Source organism: Cuculus canorus, chromosome Z (assembly GCF_017976375.1).
Source record: "Cuculus canorus isolate bCucCan1 chromosome Z, bCucCan1.pri, whole genome shotgun sequence".
In the NCBI taxonomy this organism is placed as follows: Eukaryota; Metazoa; Chordata; class Aves; order Cuculiformes; family Cuculidae; genus Cuculus; species Cuculus canorus.
The window spans coordinates 77,827,574-77,848,372 of record NC_071441.1 but is presented as its reverse complement, the minus strand read 5'-3'; the positions used below and the strand labels follow the sequence as shown (position 1 = coordinate 77,848,372).

The window sequence follows — 20,799 nt, the reverse complement described above, 5'->3', positions numbered from 1 at the left end:
TTTCATGGAAGTCTAGGTATCTCTATGATCCTGGTGTGTGTAGGAGAGGGCAGGAGGAAGGTCCCTGGGGAGAACAGAATGGCTCAGGTACAGAAGTTGAAGGGGTTGGATTCCTCTAACTGTTGGGGTAGGAGTCTGACTGGAGCACTGCTATAAGGTATAATTTCTTCAGTACTACCTCAGAGGTGACGCAGCAGCTTTTAGCATGATCTTTGTGAGCACACGCGTATGTTGTATAAGACTGTGCTGTTGGAGCCTGAATACTGATGTGATGACTTTGCTTACTTCACAGATTTGCTTACGACCAAATACATGACCATGGGGGATATGAAGACCCCGGATTTTGATGACCTCCTCGCCGCCTTTGACATACCAGACATGGTTGATCCGAAAGCAGCTATTGAGTCTGGACACGACGACCATGAAAGCCACATAAAACAGAATGCTCACACAGATGAAGATGCTCATGCTCCATCGTCATCTGATGTTGGCGTGAGTGTCATCGTGAAAAACGTGCGCACTATTGACTCCTCTGAGGGTGTGGACAAGGATGGCCACCATTCCACAGGCAATGGCTTGCACAATGGCTTTCTGACGTCGTCAGCACTCGATAGTTACAGTAAGGATGAGGGGAAGTCACTTAAAGATGATGGGTCAGTTTCTGAGGCTGCACTGAAGGATTCAGCCTTCAACCAGTTTAGCCCGATATCAAGCGCTGAAGAATTTGATGATGATGAAAAAATTGAGGTGGATGACCCTCCGGACAAAGAGGAGATGCGGGCAAATTTCCGAGCCAATGTCCTGGCAGGATCTGTATCCCAGCAGGAATATGACAAACTGAAGGTGCTTGGGGGGGAGAGCTTGATGAAGTCTGGAATCCCAGTTTCAAGCAGTATAGATAAAAATAAAGTTGCTAAACGAGAGACAGAGACAAACTCCATGAATTTAGGTGTCTACGAGCCTTTCAAAGCTCGAAAAACAGAGGACAAATTGCTAAAGGATGGTTCTGAAAAGCTTCTTGAAAACAGGGTGCTTGATGGAAAACTGAGCACTGAGAAAAGTGACACCAGTCTGTCCAGCATTTCGCAGTCCAAAGCAAAGTCATCAGCCAAGCTTTCCTCGTGCATTGCTGCAATCGCAGCGCTGAGCGCTAAAAAGGCAGCGACAGACCCCGGTAAAGATCTGCAGCCTCACTCAGGAGAATCTTCTCCGTTACCGAAAGACCTGAGTGAAAGTCCCCGGGCCATTGAGAAATCCCCTGAGTCGCAGAGTCTCATCGATGGTGCTAAGAAGCCGTCTCTCAAACCACCTGACAGTCCCCGGAGCGTGTCGAGCGAGAACAGCAGCAAAGGGTCTCCCTCTTCTCCTGCAGGGTCGACACCAGCAATCCCCAAGGTTCGCATAAAGACCATCAAGACTTCCTCTGGGGAGATCAAGAGAACTGTTACCAGAGTGTTGCCTGAGGTCGATCTGGACTCCGGTAAAAAGCCGGAGCAGAGCCCTTCTATGGTGACTTCCATGTCTCTCCTGTCCTCACCCACCTCTGCTGCTGTTCTTTCCTCTCCTCCCAGAGCTCCTCTTCAGTCCACAGTGGTCACCAACGCAGTCGCCTCAGCAGAACTCGCACCGAAACAGGTCACAATCAAACCTGTGGCCACAGCCTTTCTCCCCGTGTCAGCAGTTAAAACAGCGGGTTCGCAGGTGATCAATCTGAAGCTTGCTAACAACACGACAGTGAAAGCCACCGTGATATCTGCTGCCTCAGTGCAGAGTGCCAGCAGCGCCATTATCAAAGCCGCCAACGCCATCCAACAGCAGACCGTCGTGGTGCCAGCGTCGAGCCTCGCCAGTGCCAAACTCGTGCCAAAGACAGTCCATCTCGCCAACCTTAACCTGCTGCCTCAGGGTGCTCAGACCACCTCCGAACTCCGACAAGTGCTCACCAAACCTCAGCAGCAAATCAAGCAGGCAATAATTTCTGCGGCAGCCTCCCAGCCCTCAAAAAAGGTGTCTCGAGTGCAGGTGGTGTCATCCCTGCAGAGTTCGGTCGTGGAAGCATTCAATAAGGTGCTGAGTAGCGTCAATCCCGTTCCAGTTTACATCCCAAACCTTAGCCCCCCTGCCAATGCCGGAATAACGTTACCGACACGAGGTTACAAGTGTCTGGAGTGTGGCGACTCATTTGCACTCGAGAAGAGCCTGACCCAGCACTACGACCGGCGGAGCGTGCGGATCGAAGTGACATGTAACCACTGCACAAAGAACTTGGTTTTCTACAATAAGTGCAGCCTCCTTTCTCACGCTCGCGGACACAAGGAAAAGGGAGTCGTAATGCAGTGTTCACACCTGATTCTAAAGCCAGTGCCAGCAGATCAGATGATAGCGTCTCCATCAGGCACTGCTGCTGCATCTCTGCTCCCGAGCCCTGGGGCAGCAGGCACACACGCTGGCACAAAGATCCAGTCCGGCCTTACGGGGACGGTGATATCGGCCCCAGCCAGCACTCCTGTGATTCCAGCCATGCCACTGGATGAAGATCCGTCGAAACTCTGTAGGCATAGTCTAAAGTGTTTGGAGTGTAACGAAGTGTTCCAGGATGAGACATCCCTTGCCACTCATTTCCAGCAGGCTGCAGACGCAAGTGGACAAGTAGAGTATCATACGTTTACATTCCAATGTTCCGTCTCTAGGCCTAGGAGTCTTCGGATGTGGTTTCACTTTCATTTAGCTGTTATTGGAACCTCGGTCATTGAAAGCATAAACGAGAACCACAAAAAACCCTGTGAGCAATTATAGCAAGTCAGCGAGAGTTTTCTTAGAACCTTTCTAGGCCTTGAGATCTGAAAGTGGTGCTGTCTATTTTGGCTAAAATTCAGCATGAGCTTTCTTACCACTGAACATTCGAAAGCTGAAATTAATAGAGATCTTTGCTAAGAATTTAGTGGTTCTTCCTGTGCTTTGGAATTTGAGTGTCCTGTGGAATCCCCTTAACTGTCTCGGTAACAGCTCACCGTTCGCTTGTCTGCAGTAGCATTGGTTCATAGAATCATAGAATAGTTAGGGTTGGAAGGGACCTTAAAGATCATGTAGTTCCACTCCCCCTGCCATGGGCAGGGACATCCCACTAAATCAGGCTGCCCAAGGCCCCATCCTACCTGCTTTGAACACCTCCAGGAATGGGGCAGCCACAACTTCCCTTGGCAACCTGTTCCAGTGTCTCACCACTCTCATGGTGAAGAAATTCTTCCTAATGTCTAGTCTAAATCTGCCTCCCCAGTTTGTACCTGTTCCCCCTCGTCCTACCACCACCAGCCTTTATGAATAGCACCTCTCCAGCTTTCCTGTAGGCCCTTCAGGTACTGGAAGGTCATTATAAGATCTCTCAGCCTTCTCTTCTCCAGGCTGAACAAGCCCAACTCTCTCTGCCTGTCGTCGTAGGGAAGTTGCTCCAGCCCTTCAGTCATCTTTGTAGCCCTCCTCTGGACCTGCTGCAGCAGCTCCGTATCCTTACGTTGAGGACTCCAAAGCTGGACACAGTACTCCAGATGAGGTCTCACAAGAGAGGAATAGAGGGGCAGAATCACTTCCCTCGACCTGCTGGCCACGATTCTTTTGATGCAGCCCAGGATACGGTTGGCCTTCTGGGCTGCGAGCACACATTGCCGGCTCGTGTCGAGCTTCTCATCCCCAGCACCCCAAGTCCCTCTCTGCAGGGCTGCTGTCAATCACATCATCCCCCATTGTGCACTGAAAATGGGGATTGCCCTGACCCAGGTGCAGGACCTTACACTTGGCCTTGTTGAACCTCATGAGGTTCTCAGAGGCCCACTTCTCCAGCCTGTCCAGTTCCCTCTGGATGACCTCCTGTCCTTCCAGTGTGGCAACTGCACCACTCAGCTTGGTGTCATCTGCAAACTTGCTGAGGGTGCACTCAATCTCACTGTCAATATCATTGATAAAGATATTGAATAGCACTAGTCCCAGTACGGACCCCTGAGGGACACCACTCGTCATGGATCTCCATCTGGACTTTGAGCTATTGACCACTACTCTTTGAATACAACCATCCAACCAGTTTCTTATTCACCATACTGTCCAGCCATCAAATCCATCTCTCTCCAGTTTAGAGAGAAGGATGTTCTGAGGGACTGTGTCAAAGGCTTTACAGAAGTCCAGATAGATCACATCCATCGGTTTACCCATGTTCAGTGCTGCGATTACCCCATCATAGAAAGCCGCTGAGTTGGTCATACGGGATTTGCCCCTGTTGAAGCCATGCTGGCTGCCATTAATCACCTCCCTGTCCTCCATGTGCTTTTGCATAGCTTCTAGGAGGATCTGTTCCATGATCTTCCAAGGCATAGAGGTGAGGCTGACAGGTTGGTAGTTCTCAGGGTCGTCTTTTCTACCCTTTTTAAAAATGGGCACAATGTTACCCTTCCTCCAGTCACCAGGGGCTTCTCCTGACTGCCAGGACTTTTCAAAGATCATGGAGAATGGCTTGGCAACAACATCTGCCAATTCCCTCAGGACTCTGGGATGCATCTCGTCAGGTCCCATGGACTTATATATGTTCAGGTTCCTCAGGTGGTCACGAACCTGATCCTCCTCTACTGTGGGAGGGGGTTTACCCTTTATCTTGCTGTCCTGTGACCCAGGAGGGGCGAGGAGAGCAGTTATCGGTGAGGACTGAGGCAAAAAAGTTGTTAAGTACCTCAGCCTTCTCCTCATCTGTTGATACGTGATCCCCATTTCCAGCCATCAGTGGGCGTACTTTCCCTTTGACCTTCCTTTTCTGACATACCCGTAAAAGCCCTTCTTGTTAGTGTTTACAACCCATGCCAAGTTCAGCTCCAGCTGTGCCTTGACCTTCCTGACTTCATCCCTACACAACCGGGCAGTGTCTCTGTACACGTCCCAGGTTACCTGTCCCTGCTTGCACTGCCTGGCATTCCATGGAGGTTTCCATGGAGCACACCAGGTGTTCCTCTCGCCTATGGGAACCCTAGGCCAGGAGTGAATGGCAAACAGAGTTACTGGATAACTGGGTTGTAGCCAACTCCTGTGCTGGTGCTAACTGGTGTTAGAGCTGTCTCTTTTCCCATGACGGGTCCGTTAGCTGTCACCTGTAGGGAAAGGTCCAGCTGTCCCTGTGCAAACGCTGCTGTTCTTACACTATAAAACCAAGCCATGAGGAAGGCACTAGGACAAAGCAAGTGGGTGGGAGGCGGATGGATATGCTGAGAGCAGGATGGGAGGGCGAGGGAAGGTGAATGGAAAACCCAGAAAGGAACTAGGATGAAGATATGAAGTGCTCACTTTCCATGGGGCCCTGTTCTGTACAGCCAGGCCAGCTAAGCCCATCTGTAGGAACCTTTCCCCCTTTCCTGGTGCCTCTGCAGGGCGCTTTTGCCCCGTGGCTGCCAAGTTTCCTTGTCTCGGCAGATGCTGTTTGTCCTGGTGGTTTACTGGAGGGAGGAGAGCCCAGGCAGGTGCAGAGAACAGTTGGCATTGCCTGCTGCCTGTCCGTGTCTCTGGTTGGGAACTCACTTCCTATTAATAGCAGATGTGTGAACCAGGCCACAATACTGGTGCACTAGGGCACGGATCTCAGCCTTGCTGCTGTTTTCATGTTCCATTTTAAAACAGCCTTAATAAATGCAGTTTTCAATGTTCGATGTTGAAATACTCTCTTAAAACTTCCATATCTTCCTTAGCCCTCTCCCTGTTTCCAGCAGAGTTTTCAGTTCTGGTCCTGTTTACCTTGGGTTTCTTTGCGCATGGTAGTGTTCCACGCTGAAACGTCCGTTGCGGAGTTGCTGTAGGAGGGCAGTGCATCCTGCACGCCTTTTGTTATCCTCGTGTCCGTTTCTTGCCCCAAGCATTGCTGCAGGGGTGGTGGATGTGGGGGGAAGGCTCTGTATAGGCATTTGTTAATAAACGTGGTACTTTTTTCATTCTCTGTTACCCCTCGAAAAGCTTGGACAAAATACACTCTGACTTCTTTGCTCCTTCTTAGTGCTTGGAACTGGCTCTTTGTTGTGAAGCTCCCATTGTTTGGGGGAAAGAGAGAGGCAAGGAAGGTGAAATTGGTATTCTAACTTTGGAAGAGAAGAAGAAGGAATAAAGATAAACATTTGGAATTGGCAAACAACTGATAGGAAAGCAGTTATTATTTGCAGGTTACCATTCTGTCTGGTGCCCATGGAATTGCTCTGGAAGTGGGAATTGTGTGCTGGTTTGTGTTTCAGAGTTGGGAAGAACAGGAACTGTTATCTCTTGTTCTTCCCAAAGCCCTGTTACCTAGGTAGAATGTTTCCTTTACACTAAAGAGTAGTAAAGCAGCCCCAGCAATTAAAAGATGCTCCCTATAAAGTTGGTACCTGTCTGGAATTTTGTACTCCCATTGATATTCCTGTTAAAGGGAATGGGATTGCTTATTGGCAGGCAGAATGAAACCCTCATTGCTTACTGGGGTGGAAGCAGAAAACCTGGGCTAATTACTGTTAGCGTACACCTTACAGATACGAGTATCGCTCCCCTGGTCACTGCATAGCTCCTTTCCCTCCAGCCTCATAGTTCTTGTGGATCTTTTATTTCCTACCTCCACCATTGTCCTTTCTGACCCTTTTTTTTTGTCTGGAACTTTGACTGTAAATGCAGACAGGTGGTGGTTTTCACAAACTGTTTTGTTTTGGTAGGGGTTGGAATGAGAAGATTGTAAGTTAGTGCCTCCTTAAGCCCAAAATAAAATGGTAAGCAAACGTGCCAAATTTCCATATTTCCCGGTAGATTCTTCTGGATTCTGCTGGAATCCGTTACAATTTCACATGTTACTGCTCTCCCCAAAACAGCCAAGAGTGTTATTGGCATTTGGCATCAAGAGTTACCAGCACTACAGATGGATCTTGCAGGATGTGTGTTGCAAAGTTGTCGTGTGGCTCTTCTGGCCTAGCATCCCGGCTTCCTGCAGGGGAAAGGCTTTGGAGGGGCTGTGAAACCCCGTGTGTTTCTGTTGTTTGGATAAGAAGTTCTGGTTTGCTATTTCCTTATGTAATGGAAAAACACTCCAGAGTCTCCATTGTTACATCAGTGCCCAGATGGGGAAGGATAGGTTTTCAGAGCGGTGCGGCAGCCGAGCTGATGTGGCAGCCCCATTTTCAGCAGCGTTAGGGTCAGTCGGGGTTTGTCCTTAGGCCGGAGCTGAAGACAAAGCCAAAAGCCCAGCCCAGCTTCGCTCCATGCCAGAGTGCGGGATGTGGTGGGTCCCTTAGCCAGCTGAGGACAGCTCTATGCCATTTGAAAGGGAACATTTGTCTGTTGGAACACAGTTTCAGAGTTACTGTGTCGCAAAGTGATGGTTCCAAATCCCCGCAGACACTTCCCCTCCGGCAAAGCCTTCCCAAGGGTGGTGAATGTACCCGTACCATCTGCCAATCCTTTGGGCTGGCAGCAGTACCAATACTGAGCCTGCATTTCAGTAATGGGAGATCTTTGCTTAACTCCCTCCGTTGTGATGCCCTACATTTCCCATCTTGCTGCCATCGGGACCTTTGGGAGCTGTTTGGATGGAGGCTGTGTTTGAAGGTACCAGGGCCACGTGTTTACCAAGTAAGCACTGGTGGTGAACTGGATGGAAATTCACTCCTGGCTGCTGTGTGCATAGCCACGAGGTGTTCCCTGGTGACAGTGTTGTTTGAAATGACTGGCTTTAGATACAGAACCAAAGTATTGGTGTGCACCCGAAAAATAAGCATTTAGATTAGGGTGTTTTGGAGTAAAAATGGAGTGTGCAGATTGTAATTCATAGACTTGTTCTTAGAACATCAGTGAGACTTTGAAAGTGCTGGGGCAGTTAAGAAGGTATGTTAGACCTCAATGTTAAACAGTGTCCTATTAGTAAAAACCAACCATTTATGCAGTGACTATAAAGGCTTTTTCCATCTGTTCTTGGAGTTGGTGCTCATCTCCACTGATTAAATGAGAATGGGTTAATTTTACTGGCATAGGTGCTGGCACTGGTAAGTCAGGGTGCTGTGAGAGCTGTTTGCAACACTACTGCTGCTTCCACAGCTTCAATTCTGCTGCTCTGTCATCTGGATCTTTGTTTCTTAAGTGAAGTTTAAAGGAGAGACGCCTACATTGGAGGAAGGGGCTGGCTTTTTGTGAGACACCTGTCTTTACCATGAGGCAAGGGATGTTTCTTAAATATGCAGTTTATGATTTCCTCATTACATTGGGTAAGAAATCATTTATAACGCAGCTTTGGAGATCTTGTTTTGCTCCGTGTTCTTGCAAGATGTGCACATCAGCACATCTGCAAGGTTCTTACAGATAACGTTTCTAACATAAGCAAATCTAATGTTAATAAGTACCCATAGCACAAAGGAGTCCTGGGTTTGTTTTTAAGTCTTCCTAAGTCACTGGTGAGATTCTAAAGTCCCAGTTAATAAGAATTAATAATTTGAAAAACTTTGCAAGGCAAAGTCTTATGAAGTGAAGCTCAGTTAAAGCCCTGTTCTTCCAAGGCTTGTGCTTGTGCTCCGCCCCGAGACCATGAGTGCTCCCATTAAATCAGTGGAGCAGCTTCTCTGGCTGAAGCTAAGCAGAAGCGCAGCTCCATGCCGGGTGTCAGCTCTCTGCTTCGAGCTCTGAGCTGGGATACTGTCACCAGAGCCTCTTCTGGGGCGCTTTCACTGGTGTGTTCTTTGTGCCCTGCAGAGAGGGAAAGCAGCCCGAGCCAAAGCAAAGCTGTTTTACAGCTGGGCTGCAGCACCTGCACTTCATTCCCAAAGCGGCACAAAACACCCAACGAACCTCAGTGTTCCTGATACAGCATCTGGTCAGCATGGAGTTCAGATTCTTTTCAATTGTTTTTGGGTAACAAAACACAAGGAAAGAATTAGTTTAGTGAGTTGCTTCTGCAAAGGAAAGCTTTATGGATGTTTTATCTCTCTGGTTTCACTCAGACACACAATCTACAATGCAGATGTTATCTTTTAGCCTGAGAAATACATTTTGAATTGATATGTGCGCTCTCTGCCTGATACCATCACATTTTATTGGCATTGTGGATATCAGTGTAAGAACTCCTCAGGAGCAAGGGTCAGGAACAGGACAGACCGTGTATTTGGTGGGGCTCTCACTCCACATGCTGCATGGAGTTACAACTGCACGGTTTGATTGTCCCGTGGTACTCGGCCCCTTGCACCATCCAGGTAAAACCCATGCAGAGCAGCATGCATCCCCCGCTGCCAGTGGTGCATGGAAGAGCTTTATGGGTTAGAATGGCCCAGCATCCCAACGTGTCCAGTTTCCAGCACCCGCCAGCTCTGTCCTGCGGGGCCTGAATTTGTTGTTGGTTCACATTGCAGTCGTAACATTTAACCTCTTATTTGATGTATTGCAGTGTGACACAAGACGTTGTGTATAGCTGAACCAAACCTTTTGTTTAATCTATTTTGGTTTGTTGTTTAGAAGACATGCACTATCTGCCAGATGCTGCTTCCTAACCAGTGCAGCTTTGCGTCACACCAGAGAATCCATCAGCACAAATCTCCATATACGTGTCCCGAATGTGGAGCAATCTGCAGATCTGTCCACTTCCAGACCCATGTCACTAAGAACTGCCTGCATTATACCCGGAGAGTTGGGTTTCGGTCAGTATAATGATTACTTTTATGTCAATTTGTCTGTAATTTATGCTTTTAACAGTCATTTTCCATTTTCACAAGCATTGTTTGTAGAACACAGCCTTATGGGTTTACGGTTGTCATGGCAAAAATGGTTTTAGTGCTATAGATTTGGGGATAAATGCCACCTTAGGATTCAGCTTTGGTTTATGTGCTATTAAATCAGAACATCAGCTAATCTCATCCAGCCATAAAGTGACAGATCTGGGACCTCACAGTTCACAAGGTCGAGAGAATCCAGATCTACATTTCTTAAAAAAACTTTGTGAGCTGTTTCAGAACACTGAATTTTAGATTGTAGAAGAGTAATTTTCAGTACTGAGTGCCAGGATTTATTATCAGGATGCTGGTGGGAGCATGGTGCCTGTCTGTTTGCTTGCTTTACTGCTGGAAGCCAAGATTCCTTCGACTTTGCATCGCTCCAAGATTACCTTTTCCATTCAAACAGCCTGCTCTTTTGGTTCTTTGTCACTATTCAGTTTCCCATTTACTTTTCTGTTTCCCGTAGTGGCAGCTCACTGAGAAAATGGAAATCAGAGCCATTTCACAGAAATGTTAAGTTTTGAAAGGCTTGGGAAATGGTTTTATCAGAATTTTACTGGCGCTCAGTGGCAGGCAGCACAGCAGGAGATTGAAGAGCAGCCCATACAGCTGGCTTTGCTCCATGCTCCTGAAATGTTTCCAGTTCATCCTGTCTGGTGGAGAGGGGCAATTTAAAACCTTAGCAGCAGGCAACTTTGCCCTTGAGATGCCACTGGGATGGTGTGCAATCTCCCCGGAGAGAAGGAAGCGTTTTCACTGCCTCAGCCTGGCTTCTGTGACAGTATTTCCAGAGTGAACCCATGGCCTGGGACAACTCCCAGCTCTTTGTCTTGCTTTGGGTTCTTCTCCTTTGTTCTTTTCTCCCAGGCAGCATTACTTACATCCCTGCCTCCGCTCTGCTTCTGTTCCCTATTCCGTGTCCCTTGGGTGGTGCATGCAGTCATCTGCATTCACTCCTGGGCTGCACCACTGACAGCAGAAGACTTGCAGGTCCTTCACTGTGAATCCAAAGTTACTGAACTTTTCAAGGTGTACCATAAACATCTGGTGTCACACCGAGCTGGGATTCTGTGTGTGGTGAGGCCAAATCAAAAATGCTCAGGCAAAGAGGAACAGCATCTGAGAACGTGCACATCTTCCTTCCTAGACTCCTCGGCACTCCTTGTCACCCCGGCGCATTTGCTGGAGGAACAGTGTAACCTGCCTTGCCTTCCCGAAGGACTTCTGTGAGGGAGCTTGGTTTGATTCCAGGGATTTAGGCTGTCTGAACAAAACCAGCTGAAAATTCCGACCTGAATTACCTCCTTCCAAGGGGAAAACAAGCAAGCTGTTACAGCTGCCCAGGAAAAGAAGGCTTGGTCCTTACAGACTGTTTCAGTCTGCAGTGGCGGATGCAGAGGATCACTCATTCTGTCACATCCCGAGTGAATGGAGCCCAGGCCAGGTGGGATGGGGAGGTGAGAGGTGCAGCCCAGCTCTCTCAGGAGCGGATCTGTTAAGCACGAGGGGATCATGCTCTGTGCTGCTGCAACGAAAGGCTCAGCTCTGTACGGACAGAGGGGATCTGCACAGGCCCAGACAGACGGGATCATCCTTCAGAAAATGCACTGGCATAACATTCCAAGAAGACACATTTTAGAAGGAGAAGGGAACTCTTGAATTCAGCGTATAGCTGTGTCCTGCTGTATGGCTGTCATCAGGGTATTAAAACAGTGTCCAAAATGGTTTGTGTTCATGTGACAGCAATAGTACTGCTATGACAGATGCCGCAATTAACATCTTGGGAGGGTGGAGGCCTTTTAGGTTTAAATAGTGCGGCTGACTGCAGAGCACAGGTCAATTGGAAACATGTTTGTGTTGTAGTTGCTGTTGCAGTTGATTCCTGGGTTGACTGGGAGCAGTTAGCACGGGACACGTGGTACTTGGAGGGACCACTGTGTATAGAAATCCTTGTGTGCTAATATTAACTCAATGTTTTGGTCGTTTCATTTTAGAATAGATGCGGGAAGGTCACACATTTTCGGCACAGCGGAAGTACGTTTTTGCAAACCTCTCTCAGACCTCCAATCTGATAGATCACTCTGATTGTAAAGACTGGGTTTAGCTGTCCTGAGCCTAAATTGCTCTTCTTTTGGTTCTAAATCCAAGCGCTGATTTGATTACGCATACAGAAAATCATTACCAGTTTGTCTTCATTAAATCTGAACGAGGGGAATGGGAATGTTTTCCTTGCTGGGTTTTCATTTGGGGGTGGTTCCTAAATTGCTGCGTTGCCCTTTACTCGATCCAGTGCATGTGATAGAAACACATTGGGTAAAATCTTTTTGCAAATGCGCAGAGGACAGAAGCGTTCTTCCCACAATCAATAGACCATTCCTCTGCCGGCCCTTCTGTTTTGTTGTGGTGCCATCAAACTACATTCTGAATTTGCATCTCAGATTTTCAAATTGAACCTGGGAAATGTTCTTTGTTCTCACTTTCTGATACCTAAATCTCTCTATGTTGATTCTGGTTGGATTGTTCAAATTGACATTTTATCCGGTTGTGCGTGTGTGTTTATCTCCTCCACATTCCTGACCATCAGTGTTTGTTCCGTTTCTTCCAGCACTGCTTTGGCGAGGCTGAACTGACTCTTCTCCGCTCTCTTTGCAGCTGCGTGCACTGCAATGTCGTTTACTCTGACGTGGCGGCACTCAAGTCTCACATCCAAGGTTCTCACTGTGAAGTCTTTTACAAGTGTCCTATCTGTCCCATGGCATTTAAGTCTGCGCCCAGCACACACTCCCATGCCTACACACAACACCCGGGGGTCAAGATAGGCGAACCAAAGTAAGCAAAACCACTCTTCTACTGCACTTGCCTGCGCTGTGATAATGACTTGTGAAACTGCTTTCTGTCCTGTGCTGATAACCTGAAAAGTCACATGCTGTGCAGCTGGCGGTTCCTCATCCTGCTGGTGACATGGGGGTTCGTGGCATGTTCTCATGAGCTTTAGCGGGTGGCTTGTTTGGCATGGGTTGGATTTCCATGCACACCACGACAGCAGCTCCTCTAAACACTGTGCACTGCCAGAGTGATGCAGGAATGGCAGAAGGATTTAGACAGGCAGCGAGTGTGTTCTCAGTCTTTTATTTTTATGTGCTCAGGGCGTGCATTGTTACTGTCAGTTCAGATTCTCCAAAAAAACATCTGCTAAGACTTGAAGGACATTGAGTTGCTGGAGTGTGTCTGGAGAAGGGGAACGGAGCTGGGGAAGGAAGGGTCTGGAGCACAGGTGTTCTGGGAGCAGCAGAGGGACGTGGGGCTGTTTAGCCTGCAGGAGACAGGGGAGACCTCATCGCCCTCTGCAGCTCCTGAAAGGAGGTTGTGGGGAGGTGGGTGCTGAGCTCTTCTCCCGGGTGACAGCCGCCTGCCATACCCCACGCTTTGGGGCTGCTTGCTTGTCAAGTGCTGTTCTTCACGCAGGGTCTCCCCTCCCCTTTCTGCCTGCTCAGTTTTTCTTCATGAAACATATAGGTTTGGGAGTGGTGAGCTAGTGTTTTGCTTCCTTAAGATGATGGTCTTGGGGATTTGGCTGCAGAGTCTCTGTTTTAAAGGTGTGGAAGCTCCACTTCTCTGCAGCCAGTGGGAGCTGCAGGGGCTGATGGGCGTGAAAGTCAGGCTTCAAATCTCCTCAGTCTTAGCTTGGTGCCTCTTCATTGCAGACCTTTTTCCTCTGTCCTGTTCCTCCTCACGGGTCCAAGTGCAGTGGTCAGTCACTGTTAGGTACCACACTCCGCACTGTTCCCTGGTGCATTCTAACACTTGCAGGCTCAGGAAAACTGGAGGCAGCTGAGAGAAACAAAGTACCATGAGAGGTATTGTATTAACCAGTTTTCAGAAGAATTTGGTTTCCCGCTGTTTCTTCTAACATATTAATGGGAGATTTGTTCTTTGGGCTGTTTAAACCTGCGTTAAAGCAAAATGGCAACAGACTATGTCTGATCCCAAATGGAGACATTTCCACCCTGTGCCAAATGGTGCTTTGTTTTAGTTCAGGATGGGGTCTCCAAATACCAAAATTGAATCCAAACCTGTCTCGGATCTGTTAGAGAAAGCCAAAAGGTTGAGATCCCATCTGTGTTAGATTCTTCACATACAGAAGGTGTGGAATGTTCCTTGCGTTGCACTTGGATCTGCTGAACTGTTTCTGATCAGCTTCACAAGCTGAGTAGTTTGTGTTAGTTTGCTTTCCATATCGGTGTGCTCACAGTTGAGTTCTTTGATGAATTCATTTTGGTTATAAAAAGACTAAATTAAAATGTTGTGAAGTACTGTTGGAGGGTGGAATTTGTAGCTGAGTGCTCCTCTTCAGAGTGGTGTTTCTTTAAATTTGCCAGTTCTAGTCAAGGTGACGAGTGAGTTGCAGGGTTTTCCCAGTCTGCAGTGTTCAGAGTTCTCTGCCTTCATTTCCCAGCACTGAGGCTGCTCACGCTGGCTGCTGTTTCACTGGTTGATGAGGTCTGTTTCGAGCTGTCAGGACCTGTGGTTCTCCTCAGCATTAGCCACTTGGTAGCCGTTCCCAAAGGAAATGTTTTGTTTCAGTTCATTGGTTCCTGAGGGTATTTCTCACAGCCTTGGCTAAGCTGGTACCAAATGCTTGTAACGTTGCTCAGATTCTGGTTTATTTGCTGCCATATTCTATGTTAAAATCCCAGAGCAGCCCAGGTTGGAAGGGACCTTGAAGGATCATTATGTCCAGCCTTTGGTGGGAAGGGAGCCAAGGTGAGGCTGTCTAGCACCCTGTCCCACCACATCCAGAAAGCCTTGGTGACAGGGACCCTACTGCCTCCCCCAGAACCTGTCTTTTTGGATCTCCATTAGAACTGTTGGTGGAGTGTGGGGGTTTCTGTTGATGTGAGGTGGTATTGCCTATTAGGAACCTGGCATTTCCTTCTCACCAGTTCATACCAAAAAGTATTTCCTATTCCTGGCATGCTCTGTAACACCATTCATACCAAAATTGTCTGAGCAGTTGGGATTCTGAAGCGGTATAGGTTAGCAATAACATTAGAAGCTCAAATACTTGTTCTGAGAAGTGTTTGGGAAACTTTTGTGGACCGTAAGGTGAGGGGTCTGAGCATGGGGAGGGGGTTCCTGGTCGCCGTGCCGGTCAGGCTAAGGCAGTGGTGTGAGGTCAGTCGACCTCTAAAGAGGGTTCACCCCAGAAAGCACAGCCGGAGCCCCAGGTCCTCAGAGGATACTGTGTGAATAATGAATTCATCTCGGCACGTGTGAGAAGCTGGGACTGCTGCAATATACCACAAAGATGACATTTTTACTGTGGTTCAGGTACTATTGTTCATTATTTCAAGTATTTGGACTGAGTGAATGTCTTGGCCATTGAAGCCATTCATGTCCCTGTTCTTGTCATCTTGAGACAGCACAGAGTGCTCTTCAGAGCTCCTGACCAGGGCGCTGCTGATGGTAAGAGGGGTATCGAAAGGACTTGCAGCATTTTGGACAATACTGAGAGAATTCTGCATGCTAGCAAGCAGAGTCCTTTGGGTTTCTAATGAAAAGGCATTCCTTAGGGCACAGATAAGCCTGCAGTCACTGGGATTCGGGACGGTGCTTCCGCAGAGCTGCTAAGCACCACGTGTGGGCTTTCTGAGTTCAGGTGAACTTTTCTGAAGTACCATGGCTAATGGATTGGGTTTCTCTCTCCTCCCGTGATCCATGGCAAATGTCTGTGTTGCTTCGCTTTCACCTGTCCTTTCCTTTCACTCATTTGCCAGGTTAGAGTGTGAAGTTTGTGCGAGAATGGAATTGTTTGCTGTTTCTAAACGGATTTGTTATAGGGTTGCAGCCGAATGGCTGATGCCAGGGCTCACCTCTAGGTGCCAGGGAATTGTTCTTAGTACAAACAGAGGGATATGCAAAGCCAATGAGCAAATCCTTACCTAGAGTGCAATTTAAACTATACTTTCCATTATAAAATCGTTAGCAGAACAAAACAAGTTTCAGACTCGTCCTGTGGGAGCTGTGGCAGCAGTTTGGTCAAGAGGAGCGTGGGTCTGGTTCCCCTGTTTTTTGTCCATCGGACAGGCACTTGGCAAGGATCTGCTATGAATGCAGCTGTTTTCAGGCTGTTTAATAGCTTTCTTAGGAGTTTGTAACACAGGATTGCGCTGTCCTGCTCATTCTCAGGTGCTGTGGTTTAGTGGCCAGTGCTCACCCAGTTCTTGGTTAGTCAGCGTGTCTGTCTCTTAAGGCACTTTGAAATGACATCCATGGATGCGCTGCTTCTCCACTCTTAGCTGCTGAGACGTAGCTTTTGTTACAGCTTTTACTGAAATATTGGCTGGCAGAATGGGAGATTTCAGTAGATTGTGTCGAAAGTCACATGCGCTCTGGGAGAGGAGGCTGTGGGTTTGGTGTCTCTACATCACTTCCAAAGAGTCGTAAAGGATTGGAATTGCACAAGGGGGAAGCACCGTCCCATGAAGAGTCAGCTTCTCACAGAGGCCAGGCTTGGCATTCGAGGGGTCAAAGCCACACAGTGGCTATGAACATTCAAGAGGGGTTCAAAGCCAAGTTGGGTGGGGCTTGGAGTACTCTGATCCAGTGGGTTGTGTCCCTGCCCATGGCAGGGGAAGTGGGACTGGATGGGCTTTGATGTCTCTTCCAGCCCAAATCATTCCATGATTCTATATGTTGCCAAAAGTAAATTTACCTTGAAGTATCCCCCATTGTGATGGAATCAGTCCCTGCCTTTGTAGCCCAGAGCAGGTCTGTTGTCCATTGGTTATAATGTGAGTTCAGAGACTGAAGTGTTTACCTTCCAGTGTGCCCCAAGCAGGCACTGGCATCACAGATAACTGGCGCGCCCTGTTGTGTTCTCCTTCTTGTTTGCACTTTTTAATGATTATTCTCTCTACATTCCCGTTTGCTGCTCCCATGTTTTGCAATTTGAGGATGTTTTGAATTAGTTTAACTGTAACCATTTGGGCAGCGTGAAATGATTGCTTAACCATGTGAGATCTTGTCTGCTGAGAAAAATTAACATCATGATTCTTGCAGGGACCATCGCCGTGACTGACACTCTTTATTGTACTTCTGTTTTAGAATAATATATAAATGCTCTATGTGTGACACTGTGTTTACTCTGCAACCTTTGCTCTATCGCCACTTTGATCAGCACATTGAAAACCAGAAGGTGTCTGTTTTCAAGTGTCCAGACTGTTCTCTTCTGTATGCACAGAAACAGCTTATGATGGACCATATCAAGGTGTGTGGGCATCTTCTCTTGTTTCCTTCCTAGATACCATTGTCGTGAGATGTATGCTGTGAGAAAATGCTGTGAAAGGCACGGGGTAACGTGCTTAGAGAGGGGGTGTTAATAATTCCAAAGGGTAACCAGTGAATGATGTTCTCCAATATTCAAATGTTATATTTTATCCTCGGTGTGTCTGCAATGTTGATTTTGGAAAGCTAGGACTGTCTCCATACCTGGCATTCCACAGGTCATTTATCAAAATAGTAATGGGCACAGTGAAGTTAGTCTGCTCTGAATGAGTATTGAGCCTCGTTTACAGCATTGCAGTGTTATTCCAGTTGTTAGGAGCTGGGAGTGCTGAGTACATCCTAAAATCAAACGTCTGCCAGTCAGGAACCACTCTGTTTCTGGCATAGACGTAGAGGTCGTGTGCATGTGTTCACTTAACCACATGAACACATGTGCTTTGAAAACAACCTGAAGTGGCTTTTCTCATAAATGCCCTTATAACTGCAGCAGATTTGCTGTCACCCTTGCAAATTGTGTTATTAAGGACCAGCAGTGCAGGTTCCCAGTAACCCCTGAAGTTCTCTACACCGTCGCACAGCATTACAGGCTGAAAGAGCAGTCCTTAATTCCATGGACTTCCCTAGCAGCAACGCATAAGACACAGTAAGTTTTGTATGTAGAGCAGAGGGAAACCAGACATCTTGTCTGCTGTAACCGTCATTTCGCATTTCAGTCCTTACTATGGCACCTGTAACCTCAGAAATCTCTGAAGTTATGTTGAAAACAGGATCACCAGGCATGTGAAGACCGCTAGTCTTAAAGCCAGCCCCAAAGCTGAGGAGGAGAGAGGGAAGAGCTGACCCAGGGCATTCAGAAACACAAGGACTGGATGCTTCCTTTGTTTCTGAACTGGAAATGCTTACTGTAAGAATCGTCTAATGTTTATGCCAGATACCTTAAATGGTCCCCTTCTGGCTTTGGTGTCCCTGCCAGTAGTCGTGCGTTTTTGTAGCCTGTCTCACTGTAAATGATTCAGCCCTTTCTGAGAACAAAATCAGAGGGTTGGAGCACACCCCTGCAGTGACAGCATCAGTGCTTTTGTTCAGAATTGCCAGCGCCTTCGCATCTAGAGTGTGCGTAGGGACAGCAGCAGAGATGTGTACAGGGACTTCAGGAGATGAAATAACTGGTAACAGGGTGCAGGAGAAAACAGAAGAGGGCTCAGGGAGGGGACGAGAGCCAGGCAAGGGCAGAGCTCAGACGGGCTGCATAGAGCGTGGTGGTTTAGCATAGGCAGAAGCCACCGAGGCAGGGGGTGCTCAGGTGCAAATGGAGCAGAAAGAGAGACAGATGCTCGAGAGGAGGTTGTTTAAGGGTACAAAAAATGGCCTAGAATAACTGCTCCAGATGTGAGTGGTTCCTGTTGGCAAGATGGATATCATATTTTTCCATCATGGCTAGCTACGCAAACATTTCCGACAGGCAAGGAGAACAGGCAGGGAGGGACTGGAGCTGTGATGCTCTGGTTCTGCTGGTGTTGGTGCTGTGAGCACTGTCACTCCATGTCTGCTTTAATGCTTCTTAGTTATTGTCACATAAGAATCTGAATTTCAGGTGTTGTGTTTAAAAGACATTTAGAAAGTTTTACAACATTTTACATGTGGGGTTGGAGTCTCCAGGTCAGGCTTCAGCTGCCTGGAAGTATTGGAGCCTCCTTCCCCTCCACCCATGCTTCTTTCTTCTTGTGCTGGTGCAGTGGGACACGGAAGGCAACCTCCTCCTTTGCTGCACAGCTTGAGTTTGTTTTTGGAGCTAGACAGCTGCTCCTGTGGGCTTTGCTTTTAATAATATTTCAGTGTTCTAAACCACCGAAATTGTTCAGTAGAAGAACACACTTTACAGATCAGGCTGACATTTGCGGTAGAGCCAGTGGGAGGTCCCAAAGGCCATGGGATTTACGCAAGAACTTCATAATGAAGTTTTACAGTGAAGAATAGATTTGTATTCTGATACTCTCAGAATCAAGAACATATCGAATGTTTCTAGTTTCTGAGATGAGCTGTAGGAAGAATAATGATGATTGGGATGGCTTGTAAGAAAGATGGGGACATACATATTGACAAGACATGTAGTGACAGGATGAGAGGAACGGTTTGAAGCTGAAAGAGGGGAGACTGAGATGAGATCTTAGGGAGAAATGTTTCCCTGTGAAGGTGAGGAGGCCCTGGCCCAGGTTGCCCAGAGAAGTAGTGGCTGCCCCATCCCTGGAGGTGTTCAAGGCCAGGTTGGACAGGTTCTGATCTGGTTGAGGATGTCCCTGCTCAGGATGTCCCCTCTGGCCCCCAGGGGGTTGGACCAGACAGGCTTTAAGGGTCCTTTCCAACCCAAACCATTCCGTGATTCCATATGACACTGGCTCCAGAAACTGGGGAAGGAGGAGGTGGAAGAGTTCTCCCCTTCTTACTGATGGTTTACTTAAAGTCTAAGTGGGAAAGTGTCTAGGAGCTGCAGGGTGCTCGAGCATGCACTTAGACCCCTCTTCCTGGCCCTCTTCCTGGCCCTCTTCAGCTCTTCCTGGCCCTGGGACCCCCTCAGCCCCACACACCTTTGTTTCCAAGGACTCTCATTAGTGCAGCCCCATGTCAGGGTGCTCATGGCTAAGCGTAGCCTAACATAACTAACCAGCATATCCTAAACAATGGAGGTGCCTGACCTTCCCAGAGGTGCCTTTTCTTGCCTCTTTTACTAGTGTGCCAGGTAAATTTGCCAGTAAAAACCTTCCCTTCCTAGACACCTTCAGTCACATAGTTTGCAATGAGGATGGTCAGACTATTGTAGGTAAGTAAAGCAAGAAATAAAACTCAGCAGAATCTCTTGAGCCCTTTCTCCTCTGTATTAAGGAGGAGCAGTTTAAACATAACCTACAATCTCTTTGTTTTTGGTGAAGAGAACTCCTCTTTGGCCACAGGCGGTACCTGTTAGTGCTGCTGGCTGGTTTCTCTTTGTGCTAGTCCTTGTCTTTGCTTAGCTGTGATTCTGAAGTTGAGTGTGATCTGGTGATGGTGTGACGAAGGAGTAAACGAAGGCTGTTGACTCAGAGGTGCTTGCGTGTTGTCAGTACAGCCATCTGCGTCTGGCTTAGTTCTGTGCTTTGTTTCTCTCTTTGTTGTAGTCTATGCATGGAACGTTGAAAAGTGTTGAGGGGCCACCAAACCTGGGGATAAACCTACCCCTCAGCACCAAACCCACCACTCAGAACTCAGCCGGGCACAACAAGGAGGACACAAAGTCTGTCAACGGGACAGAGAAGCTGGAGAAGAAATCGCCTTCTCCCATAAAGAAGGCAGAGCCTAAAAAGGTAGCTAATCCTGGCTGGACGTGTTGGGAGTGCGATAGGCTCTTCACTCAAAGAGACGTTTACATCTCCCACATGAGGAAAGAGCATGGGAAGGTAAATGAATGGTATTCAATTACAAAAAGTGAGTTAAGCCTGAAATATGACGTCATCCTTTTCCAAATTCCATTGTGGTTTTGCAAACGATTCCTTTAAATTCCATAATTATTTTTCTCAGTTCTTGTACCAATTTCATCTTTCTCCCCTTGGCTGCTTGGCCATTGTCATTTCCTACATAGTTCTATGGAGAAGATGCACGTGCCCTTACTCAATGATAGGCTTGTTCATCCAATACCAAAACTTCCTCAAGATGGAAAGAGTGAAAGATGTCCCCATGTTTTGTCCAAGTCATCTACTCTGACCCGGGTCCTTATTTCCTCCTTTGTGCCTTCGCAGTTGCCTCT

The 20,799-nt window shown here is 47.7% G+C and overlaps 1 protein-coding gene across 9 annotated transcripts in view; it reads left to right on the top strand.

Annotated features, from left to right (window-relative positions):
- Positions 1–20,799, top strand: part of ZNF532 (zinc finger protein 532) — a 36,808-nt gene that overhangs the window by 8,341 nt on the left and 7,668 nt on the right. For 4 of the 9 annotated variants that reach the window (XM_054053997.1, XM_054054000.1, XM_054053996.1 and 1 more), the window contains 6 exons: positions 293–2,649; positions 9,478–9,659; positions 11,729–11,768; positions 12,340–12,563; positions 16,842–17,004; positions 20,174–20,452. In XM_054053997.1, coding sequence (XP_053909972.1) covers positions 313–2,649; positions 9,478–9,659; positions 11,729–11,768; positions 12,340–12,563; positions 16,842–17,004; positions 20,174–20,452 — 3,225 coding nt within the window. In that variant the 5' untranslated portion in view covers positions 293–312. The remainder of the gene's footprint in view (positions 1–292; positions 2,650–9,477; positions 9,660–11,728; positions 11,769–12,339; positions 12,564–16,841; positions 17,005–20,173; positions 20,453–20,799) is intronic. The other 5 variants (XM_054054001.1, XM_054053998.1, XM_054053999.1 and 2 more) reach the window with 4 other exon arrangements.